This window comes from Rhinolophus hipposideros, assembly GCF_964194185.1.
Source record: "Rhinolophus hipposideros genome assembly, chromosome: 7".
NCBI classification, from domain to species: Eukaryota; Metazoa; Chordata; class Mammalia; order Chiroptera; family Rhinolophidae; genus Rhinolophus; species Rhinolophus hipposideros.
Genome location: NC_138053.1, coordinates 69,843,006 through 69,855,323, shown reverse-complemented (window position 1 = coordinate 69,855,323; position 12,318 = coordinate 69,843,006). Strand labels below are relative to the sequence as shown.

Below are 12,318 nucleotides of genomic sequence, written 5' to 3'. Positions count from 1 at the left end.
ATCAGTAGTCTACAAAAACCAGTTTGCAAATGTTGATGTCAAAATTAACTAACTTACATCCTGAATACTGTATTGAACATTCTAGTAAAACTGTGATGTAGAACCGTTATTTTAAAAATTCACTGGAATTTGCTTATTATTTACTTAGTATGGTATTAATATAGTATATAAATTAATTGAAATATTACTACCACTATACTTGCTATTTTTTTAAAAAAGGAAAGATAAAATTATTTTTATAAGAACATAATGTGTACTTATACTTCTAATTTTTCAGTATGATAGCAAAAAAAAAAAAAATTCCCCAAAAAGTTTTCTAGGGTATCTGATTTCCTTCTTCAAACAGTTGCAATAACAGGATATTCCTAGAAATTGGCCTTACATATTAGAGTATGGGAATGAGAGGTCACTTTTCAACGACAAAGATGCAAGAAAGACAGGCAGGGTCCATAAAGTATCAAGCCACAGCTTTATCATGAGGAATATAGACATATTATTTAAAATAATGGTTCAGTTGGCAAGTCCATGTTATTTTGAAATTTAGAGGTTTGAATGTAAACCAGGAGTGGGATGAATGAAATACGGAAGAAAGCACTGTAGAAAGCATTGAAATGTTGCTTATTTGTTACCCAAGATAAAGAACAGGGGGGCTGTGTAAAAATGGTAAAAATCATTTGAGACAAAGTCAGGGCATCACACGAATACCTAGAATTGGAGACAAGGTGGATTGATAGAGATGTGTGAGAATAACATCTTTTTCCTTAAATATTTAAATTTTTTCCTATATTAAAATTTCAAAAAATTATTCTTCCAATCTAGTGTAGCGGATTGTTTTATTTCATTTTCACTTTTCATTGTTCAAGGCAACAATTTGGTATTGAGAAGGTCATTTCTATTGTTATAGTCCCTGGAATGTGTGAACACACGCATGCAAACATACATGATACGCATTCGAATGATTACAAAGTGAGTATAATTGATTGTCCAAGATTCAAATAAAAAAATTGCTCACATACACTAAATGAGGCTTGTCCTATTATTCAGCTTTGGGACTGATGGATTTTAGTCATAAAAATTATACAATTACTTGACAGGAGTATTAAAAACAAAGTCCCTTTGTGTCTCTGTTTACTTATTCAGTGAAGTATGGGTAACTGATACATGAATTAATTCCCAGGGCCCTTTATGATTTCAAAGGTTGATCTTCTCCCTGGATTCTTGTTTGTATATTGTTTAATTACACTCAAACACCAATATTACTGTTTGATGCCATAATAAATATGCTACAAATGATTGCTATTATTATTTCAGACCATACCATACTCCCAGAAAGTTAACAAAAGAACCCAGTATCAGTGGGGGAAATTGAGGATGAAACATATGTGTACACAGCCACACAAAAAATTTAAGAATAGCTTAAACACTCAAGTAAAAGAAATAGTAAAAATTGCACAGTCTGCTCTTAGTATATCCGAATATATATATAGTAGTATGTATCTCTTGAGTCTGAATGAAGAACTTGTCTTCAATTTCCTCCCATAGATAGCTTTTCTGATGTTACTGAAATGGAATGAAACTGCACTTTCAAGGCTGACAAAGGAAATATATCAATTCTGTTTTTCTAAAATTCTCTTAGGGGAGCATCAGCCAGAAACCTTTTGTGATTGGCCATGCTTTGTGTCCACAAAGTCACCCTATGAGCCCATTCTGAATATAAAGGATGTTCAGAATGGGGCCATACTTCCCCACTGGTTAAGCGGTAGACCAAGTCATCCTCTGAAATGAGCGAGCGTAGAAGCAGTGGCACTAACAAATGCTTTCTTTCTGCTGTGCGGTGGCACCATGGATTGCATCGTGTTAGGCTTCATCAGCTACCTAATGCAATGTAACTCAGGAGATAAGATAAATCAAACAGATGACACTATATTAGATTTGAAAGATGAGAGCTCTTCCAGAGCAATTGCAGAGTGTATATATCAGTGCTGACTTCAGGAGGTTATTGAAGTCAAAAGTCTTTGCAACAAAACCAGTCTTTCAAGAGCTATGTATAGCAAATAAGCAGAATCATGCTTATTTCTTCCAAAGAAAAGTACCTAGGAAAAGGTAGAATTCTCCTTTGTATATTTGTTTTACACAGCTTTTGGGTTTAACCTCATTTTTTAGTATATCACCAGCTTAGGTATCCGCTGTTTTTATATAACTCATATGCAGATGTGTATTAAGGAAGAAAGATGGATGTTTCCCTTTAAGGATATTTTCATCTGTTACTAAATCGTTCCTAGTGCAGGTGCCTCAACTAACTAAAATGGATTTCTTAATCATACTTGTGATTTTATATTAGTAAATGATTATTTGCTAATTGTGACCTAAATTTAGAAATTTTTGTTAAAGTGATATGATTCCTTTTTAACATTTTAAAACTTTGCTTTTCTATTCATTAAATGTAATGTCATAAATTTAATTTAGGAATTGGGAGACGGAAAAACATGTTATAATTGACTTTTCCTTTTGTAGCCTACTGTGTGTGAACGAGAGCTGTGTGTGTTTGCTTTTCAAACCCTGGGAGTAATGAATGAAGCTGCTGATGAAATAGCAACTGGAGCTCAGGTAGTAACACAGGATACTTGTTATTCTTTGTTTTGATTTAAAAATGTATTCTGACCCACTAGTTATCTTTACTCTGCCGTTTTGGGCAAATTTTTGATAGTTTATTGTTAAAGCAAACTGGCATTTGATACTTTTTAGATATAAACTACATTCTGCTATCCTTATGTAATGTGTGGTTTGTCGTTTTGCAATTGCGGAAGGGAGAAATTAAACCAACTTTCTATTGTATGGAAAATAATTGTGATTCTTCTATGGCGAAGTTGAGGTATTGAAACCCTGCACATATATTATTGAAAATTCATTTGTAAAGTTATAGTGCCGTAGAATGGAAGCCAATTTATTTTTAAGACTTAGATGAAAAGACAATGGGCAAAACATATAATAAAAAGAGAGCATTCAATTTACAGTAGTAGTGTGTAGGCATAGGAAGAAAAATAGAAGAACCAGTGAAGAAGCCATTTGGAGGTGGAGAAGCATTCCAGGTTAGTTCTGCGAGGGTAGGGAGCTGTCTCCCTGTTCATTGTCTTGCCGTAGATCCTAGAGCTATGTTAGCGTACTATCTATGTCCATGACAAAGAGCTATTAGGACGTGAGTAATTGGAAGCAACACACATATCAGTTACTTTTAAATTAATGGTCATGTTTGGTCCAGTTCGGTCTAAAGCCACAAATGACAGACTTGAGAAGTTAACAGCAATCCTGAGTCTCTCCTAGGAATTAATTAACGTGAGAGAAACAATGGCAAAGCACTTGATGAACCCAGAAGGATCGTAACGATCTTCTGTATGTGTTTCAAGGTGGTAGATCTGCTAGTATCCATGTGTAGGTCTGCGTTGGAATCTCCGAGAAAAGTTGTCATTTTTGAGCCATATCCTTCCGTGGTAGATCCTAGCGACCCTCAGATGCTGGCCTTCAACCCCAGGGTGAGTAGTTAGCTAGCACCCCAGACACAGGCTCCTTTAACCATAACTGAGATTCTGGTTTCATTCTCTTTCTTTGTATCAAAACCACCACCTCATCAAGCATATCCATGACCTGTCGTGGACTCTGTATCCGTTTAGTAAACAGGATTCTTTTTCCACAAACTTGATTTGCTTCCACCTGTTACTTCCGCTATCCTTTTGCCCTTTTTAAAATCATTTTCAGAACTGGATCTTCATGAAACTAGGCCCATTTAATCCCCTCAAATTTTTATCTTTACACATCTAAGTAGCTGTAATAATTGGTTAATAATGGTCAATATGATTATTTTAATTTCATGACATATTTTTTGAGATTCTAACTTAGTAAAGTTTTAATTTTAAGGATCCATGTGTAAGAGGACAAATTTCCCCTTTTCAGTTGTATTTTCACTTCCTCCTCCCCTCCGTTCCCCTCCCGCTCCCCCTCTCCAGTCATCTGAAGGTTAGTGATAGTTGAATTCATATTGCTGATCAACTGGCATTTCTAGAAAAAACAGTTTTATAAATATGCATGGATATTAGACACAATTCTGAAATAATATTTTCAAATTACGTGAGAGCTAAAGTTGCCTTAGTTTCTACTACTGTTCATCTTGAGATCATTTTATAGAAATAATGACTATATAAAGTTTCCTTGGAAAAAGTTCCCTTCCTTTTAAGTAACATAGTGCATGCATTTACATTATGCTTAAAAGTGAATTATCAGTTGAATGTACGGTGTTATTTTCACACTTGAGTCATACTCTTTGGGTGACTAAAGAATCGAAAGAAAAGCAAAATGAAATTGTAAGATTTAAAGTGGATTTTGTATTTTAGAAGAATCGTGTGCTTAATTTATACATCATGGCTTAATTTTTAGTGGTGAAAGCCAGAATCAAAAGCCTGATATCTTTTCTGTATTTATAGTTTTTCCCTGTAGTCTGAACATGATTTTATGTACTTATATTAGAACTGGCATTATTTTCTCTTTTTCTTCCCTCTGACTCAGTTATAAATCCTACATCCTTGAACCATCTTATTAAAGTCTTCCCTTTTATGTACACAGCACAGTCGTTGCTATCACATTGACCTTGATGGAAAATTCTTGTACAGAATTAATACATTTCTCTAGTAATGTGCAGACTTGCAAAGGCGTATAATGAATACTATTTTTTCTCATTCAAACAGAAGAAGAACTATGATCGAGTAATGAAAGCTCTGGATAGCATAACTTCTATTAGAGAAATGACACAAGTAAGTATATCATCTTGTGGTTTGGACAGTTCAGTTTTGCTTGAGTAAAATCATATTTGAAAAATGTCTCAGAGGGAAAAAAATGTCTGAGAGTTCCAGCCATGTGAAATGCATACTTTTCTATTATATGGGAGTATAACTAAAATCATTTAAAAAAATTAAGAGTGTGCTCTACTAAGATGTTTTAATTAAATGACATCAGTGCACTGACATGCTACCACTGTGATTGTTGGAAGGTAATAGCATAATTACAATCGTAATGCTCTGCTCTCTAACTCAGACAAGAGTTTGAATATGTGTACGTATGTCAGGATATATGAAGACAAGGGTTAAATCTGGTACCATCTTCCTAGATTGTGAATTTTAATTTATGGTAATAATGTCAAAACATGATTTTAATATTAAATTAAAAACAAACACTTTATCAAATTTAAATTGTACATAAATATTTCAGATGTACTACAGAATCTCAAAACAACTTTGGAAGATGCCAGACTCCTGAGAGTATGAGTTTATATTTTTGGCCATTAGGGAGGTTTTGGTGGAAAAGTTTGATGAGCAAGGATCAGGGTTTATTATGAAAGTCTAACATATCATGGGGCTATATATAGTCCAGCACTTGGAAAAGCACATTCTATTGAATTATTGAGCCCTTTCCACTGCCAAAGATTTGGAGAGAGATTTAAAAGTCATCATTATGAATAGAAATTCATAATCTCAAATTGACAACACCACATGTGATGGATTCAGTTTGTACAGGGTGGTTTCAAGGCTTACACTGCCCCCAGAGACCCTTACAGGCTTGTAAAGAGTTTTACCCTGGTTATTTCTCTGTGGGGGGGAATAGTGGATTTTCCTCCAGTCTCAGGACCCACAAAGCTAATGCCCCAGTCCTCCCGCCACCCCTGCCATCATCTCTGCTCTATATGAAAATGTACTCCAAAAGTCTATTTTTATATTCCCAACTTTGATTCTTGATTCTTTTAATAGTTATTTATTCATGTAGTCAAACATTCATTCATTCATTTATTCATTCATTCACAAATAGTATGTGTCAGACGTTGGTAAACAAGAGAGGCTTTAATTAATCAGTTACATTATTTGCTTATCTGACATCCTTTCCCATTGGTTTTCTATGCCTGTACCTTTCTGTATTACGTGAATTCTTTTCAAACAAATATTTATTATATTTGTATAAGGAAAAGACAACAATAAAATGCATTTCCATCTGGGGGTGGGAAGAACCTATTGCAATATTTCCCACAATGTTAAGTAAACATTTTTAGTTAGCAAAGACTTTGGTGTAGGATATTTATACTATACCCTAGACCCAGATCATTCTTGAATTTAAAAATAGCAGCAAACTCTGACTTTGGATCAGCTCTCTGCCAAAAATGGCTTTCTTTATTCTGGGTCATGTGTAAACTATTTTAATAGGAGGCGGAGATGATTGAGTGTCAGCCTTGGAAGTTAGGTGCTCACTTGTGTAACTTGCTTATCAATAATGTGGACTGTGACCTTGGGCAACTTGCCCAATAGTTTGATGCCTCAGTTTTTTTCACTGTCAAGGTGGTAAGTAATAACTCGCACCCTCTTTCAGTGTGCACTCTATAGGGATGCTGTCAGGTTTTATTGCGTCAAATTCTTTAAACTTCTCCAAATAAATATAACATTATACTGTCCTATTTTCTAGAGTGTACTGCCCTATAGATAGACTGAAATTGTCACAGAGAGATTGTCCCTTTGTTCTATGAAAAGATTAATTGTCTGGGTAAATTTGATTCAACACTTTTAAGAGAAGAGCTCTTATGTAAATTGTGTCCAATTTTCTCATGTAAAGATCTCCACCTAAGTGAATCTCTTCAGATATGAGTAGTAGGTATTACAAGTTTTGCTTTAATGTTACTTAAAAGTTAAAAACAGTCATTATCAAAGAGAAACAGCGTTAGCCACTTGTTAAAGGTGGCAAGACAGATTTTATTCAGAGCACTGCAGTGGTGGGGAGAGACTGCAGTATGAGCTGTGCTCACCTGCAACTGAGACAAAGTGACTGTGATTTTTAAAGTAAGAACAAACAAGCAAAAACCCAGAGACACAGACAACAGTTTAGTGGCTACCAGAGGGTAAGTGGGGAGGGAAGTGGTAGCAGAGGGTAAAGCAAGTCAAATATATGGTGATGGAAGGAGAACTGACTCTGGATGGTGAACACACAATATAGGTGATGTATTATAGAATTGTACACTTGAAATCTATATAATTTTATTAATGTAACCCCAATAAATTCAATAAAAAGATAAAGTAAATCTCATGTAGACAGTAAAAAAAATGAAGTGAGAACAGAAAGGGAACAAAAAGGGGCTCTGGAGAAGTGAAAATAAGGGGCTTCAGGGACATGGAAAATTAAAGAAGGGGGATAAGTGGAAAATTACTGAAAGGTTAGACAGTGTGGGTTGGTACTACATACCTTTTGTCGTTTGGCAGCTTTGAGTTTTCTTGAGCAAAGACTCAGCAGAGGGCCTGGAGTCACCTTTAGGGACATGACCTAGTGCATGGAACAGGCTAAAGTCTTAGCAAAATGTTAGGGGAAATCCTCTGGGCTACATGGAAGCTCAGAGTTCACACCATCTGTGGCGGAGGGAGAAGAGGGGAGGAAGGAGCAGCTAGGGTAACTGTTGATGTCACCTTGTCATGGCCTCAAGTTTTCGAGTTTAACTAGATTTAGACAATGCCTGTTCAATGTGATTATCCTTTTGCAGAAAGAAAAAAAGCAAAAAGAGAATTTTTATGAAAAATCAAAAAGTATAATGGCTTTTTTTCAGGCACCATATCTGGAAATCAAGAAGCAGATGGATAAACAAGACCCCCTTGCTCATCCCCTACTGCAATGGTATAACATTTTAGTTTTCCTCTTAATGAAAACCGCATCATTTTCTACTGCCTGCTCTAAGACAAAAAAAAAAAAAAAACAACAAAAAACAACAAACCAAAAGCTTATTTTACAAGGCCTGCAATGCTACAGTTCTACAAGCTTTAGGCCTGGTGATTTTACAATCCCAGCGTCTTTAATGATGCTCACTCTAATTAAAACTCGTACATCACAAGAGGAGGAAAATGCTGTCACATGCGCTGCATGAATAACCAGTGTATGTGACAACAGTTTGTCTATAGTTTTTAAAAATGCAATTAACTGGATTATGTGGTAAAGCAGTTTTGGGTTCATTTAATTTTCCAGTTAATTGAGGGCTAAATGATAAAACTCACTTATTGAAAATGTTCCTAAAATGTATGTTTTATATAATTGACTCCCTTACCAAGGATAGAACAAATTTGATGGGCTCTTTGTTTGATGATAGCGGGTGAGGCCCTGCTTCAGAACGAGCCTGGGGAGGCCTGTGCATTGGTCAAGTACAGATCAGAAAGAGGCTAGACTAAGAATAGGAGAGGTGGGTTGAGAACTCACCTTGCACAAAGAATTCCATTCATATAATTTGCCCCATGGTTTCCTATTCGCCAAATGAAAACAATATTATTTATCTAACATACTTATAAGGGTTTAATGTACATGTTTCTTTGAATTCACGAAAACTCAGACTATGGAATTTACCATGATTATCACGCAGTAATACACGTGTAAAGATTATAAGAGGTTGCCATGAATGAGGACTTATCCCATGCTATAACCAGGAAGTTTTAAAAAAATATATAAGGATGAGCAAAGCAGAAAGAATCTGGCTGCCTTGCAGATTACTTACCTGTCACTTAGTCACAATTTTACAATATCACATATACATTTAATTTAGTCTAATAAGCTTGTGAGACAAAAATTAGGTTTGGATGTCTTCCTTCTTTGTATCTTTTACGATCTATTATTAAAATTTTGACAGATTCAGTAAAATAATACGTAGTTTTTATTTCAACTTTTAAAATTCTCACATTAAGTCATATTCAAAATGAAGGTACAAATCTCAAATATCTAATGTGTTGTTGTTTTTTCCTGAAGTCAGCCTGATTGGTAACTTTTAATTATTTCTGATCATTTCCTTCAGCTTGTCAGTCACTCTTCTTTCAAGGAAAAGAAAATCTACCAAAACACTTTACAATTTTTCCTGCTTATTATTTTGCATACAAAACAATTAGTTCTTTCAGATACCTGAATTTAATTTTTTTAACTTAGTGTCTCAATATGTTGAATGACAGCTTGTATATAAATCATTGTATATATCAGCGCAAAGAGATTCTCAGATATTTAAAGAAAGAGATCTTCGTTAAGAACTCATTTTTAATTAGTGGAGGGAGGGGCAAAGGAAGCAGATGCATGAACTAACTTCTAATTTTTGTAATATTTAGATTATCATTTTGAAAGTATACTCAGAGAAGTTCATTGTGCTGATATTTGAAATGGTGATTATTAAAAATTTTTTAAGTTTTAAGGAACTACTCTGTGCTTTCTCAGTTTAAAATATTATCACTTTGTGACACAAGCTCTTTAAATTGCTTCAGAAAGCAAAGGAAAATGATGTAATTAAATACAATTATTACTCCATTTAGTTTATGTCACAGCACAAATAAGTTTCAATCACTTGTCAACTAAGGAAAAAAATGTTAAATGTATTTGGCAAATGTTTGTGACTGATGGATTATTTTAATTAATTTCAGGGTTATTTCAAGTAATAGGTCACATATTGTGAAACTACCAGTTAATAGGGTAAGTCTTTTTTTCACCTGTACATATGGAAATGGGAGGGGTGCTCATTAGTTGGGAGAACTGACTCCTGTGATTGTTAAGCAGCCTTTCCAGGATAGTAAAGTAAACTCAGATTAAGCCTAATTTCTTCAGTTTGAAATTGCCATATGTGCACCAGCTCCACGCTTTTTCAAGTTATCAAATTCAAATTCAGGCTGCTGCCCTGACTTTTTAAGTAAATAAGACTCAATATGAGATAGTCATTCCACAAGTGATGGAAAGAATATTATCTAGAGATTGACCAGAAAAAGCGAATGTGCTTTTTTATCATTGTCAGTTTCATGTTGACACAGCTCTACTTTTCTATATCAGAGAAGATAGTGCCTCCAGATATCTTACTGATCGTCCTGATACTCTAGAAAATCATGAAAAAGCTAATGGACTCTGATTTCATTTCCGATCACCACCTAAGAACTGTATCTAAAATCTCAGCTGTTACATCTGTGATTTCTAACCTATGAGAGTCCTATATATTGAATTCCTATATAAATATATTCCTAGCTGAAAGGGCAGCAATTAGAAAATTCTGTCAAGCAACTAATCCAGAAGGTTCTGTTTTAATTTCTTTCTGTGAAAAAAACGGGGAAACAATATTTGAATGTAGGCAATTTTCAATTTTATAAATATATGCAAATAAAGTGTGATGATGTTTTTGGCAATTTAAAAATCTTGAAATAACGTTTCTGCTTAGCAAACTCTCAGAATATTTCCCCAGTTGAATAGCTAGTGTATACTTGGGGAATTCAGTAATAAAATTTTTAAAAAGAAGTGTATTTAGCAAGGCAGATCTGCTTGAACGTGATTACATAGTATATTCCAAAGCTAAATATAAATGACTTTGAATTATTGTCTGTCTCCTGAGCCTTTTCTATTAGCCTGAGGAATTATCCTTCATATCAGCAATTCCATATGATTTATCATTTATGTAGTGTTGTTGTTTTGTTTTAAATGGATGGTCCCGTTAATGTCATTAGCCTAAACTTACTGTGGTTTTGAAACTAGGTCATTCTTAAACAAGTAAAATGTGAAATTGTCAGCAGCCTGATTATATGTTGAATGTAACATGATTCCTTTGTTATTCTTTTCAATGGCAGCAATTGAAGTTTATGCATACCCCACATCAGTTCCTCCTCCTCAGCAGCCCACCAGCCAAAGAATCCAATTTTAGAGCTGCTAAAAAACTCTTTGGAAGCACCTTTGCTTTTCAGTGAGTATGGCTCAGTGTGGATGGGGGTGTCGTGCCACCTCAGTCTTCAGAAATGTGTGGGGAGGAAAATGCTCTCTTTCAGTAGTTGGCTGTTAACACTGAATACTCTACGGTGTAATACTTGACTTGGAAAGTCAGGACTTTGAGAAGACGCATGATTACTATATTGTGACCACTTGAAAGATCACTGTTCTTTGGTTTTGCTTTTTCCTTGCCCTTCTCTCTGTTTTAGTGGCTCACACATTGAAAATTGGCACTCCATCCTGAGGAATGGTCTGGTGGTTGCTTCAAATACAAGATTGCAGGTATATTTACTGAATGCTTTAACAAGCCCTCCTTATTCCTCAGTATTGGCACTCAGTGAGCAATCCTGATGTTATGTTTTTACTTACAAAAAAAGAAGCATTTGGGTTTTTAAAAAGTACATGGAATTTTTCATAGGCATGTGTAATTTTCACAAAATCTCTGAAACAGAATTGACCGATACAGGGATGAAAAGAAACAGATAAATTTCCTAAGAGAAAACAGCAAAATCACTTCAAACTTAAGTAGAAAAAACACTATCATGCAAAAAGTAAAGCCCTACAAGCATTCTGTCTTTTAATTAAACACTGTTTTTGAGCACTGCCTCAGTGTGAATACTTTAAGAGAAGAAAAGGTAGGGCTAAGAATAGGAAAACTGGAGATCGGACATCAAAGGGCTATTTGATACCTGCTTTTCAGCCTCCAGGGCAGCACTTGGAGTGAGCAGGGGTCGTCCTCATCTTTATTTATGCCCTCCATGTCCAACACTTCAGGTACTCTGGTACAGCTGATTTTCTTCTGATGATGTGAGGAGGTCAGGAAATGAGATCCTTAACCCAGTCACCTGTTGCTAGGTACATGTCACACTCTGAGGATAGTTGAGATGACACAAACGTAAATGTCCATAAATTCAATTCATACTAAATAAGGTAAGAGGGCCCTGGAACATAGATATAATAAGAGAGAATTTTAATTGTTCTGAGTAGTTTCTCAGACCAGTCGAAGAGTTTCAGTTAATGAAACTCTTGTCACTTGAAAAATTTAGATGGTAAGAATGTGATGACAGAGTTGTATGATGAAAATCTGAATAGGATACTTGATATCATGTGACAGCATGTGAGTCCTTATCAAAATTTGGTCGTATATGTTACAGCTTTCTTTCAGAATTTTAGATTCATTAACATAAAAGCCTTCTACAGTATTTCATAGTAAGTAACTCTCTTTGTCATTGGTAGGGTGCAAAGGGATTTTTCCTCTGGCTATCATTTTTCATATATCAACTTACTCTTGAGTGTTAAGGACAAGGAAATCAGTATTACTGTTTTCAAATGAGGCTTTGCAATAAAAGCTTTATCATTTTCTAAGAGTTAATGCTCCACCATGAGATAGAATGCCTTCTTTTGTAAAATATTAACATTTTAAACCATTGACTAACTGCCTTCTCTCCCTCCTTTTCCCATTTTAGCTCCACGGTGCAATGTACGGAAGTGGAATCTATCTTAGTCCAATGTCAAGCATATCATTTGGTTACTCAGGTAAGC

The 12,318-nt window shown here is 35.0% G+C and overlaps 1 protein-coding gene across 2 annotated transcripts in view; it reads left to right on the top strand.

Annotated features, from left to right (window-relative positions):
* The window catches only part of PARP8 (poly(ADP-ribose) polymerase family member 8), a 167,244-nt gene that overhangs the window by 136,895 nt on the left and 18,031 nt on the right, over window positions 1-12,318 (top strand). The window contains exons 16-23 of one of the 2 annotated variants that reach the window (XM_081053335.1): window positions 2,515-2,607; window positions 3,405-3,530; window positions 4,737-4,802; window positions 7,622-7,689; window positions 9,459-9,507; window positions 10,641-10,753; window positions 10,986-11,058; window positions 12,243-12,312. In XM_081053335.1, the coding sequence (XP_080909461.1) occupies window positions 2,515-2,607; window positions 3,405-3,530; window positions 4,737-4,802; window positions 7,622-7,689; window positions 9,459-9,507; window positions 10,641-10,753; window positions 10,986-11,058; window positions 12,243-12,312 (658 nt within the window). The remainder of the gene's footprint in view (window positions 1-2,514; window positions 2,608-3,404; window positions 3,531-4,736; window positions 4,803-7,621; window positions 7,690-9,458; window positions 9,508-10,640; window positions 10,754-10,985; window positions 11,059-12,242; window positions 12,313-12,318) is intronic. The other variant, XM_081053336.1, reaches the window with a different exon arrangement.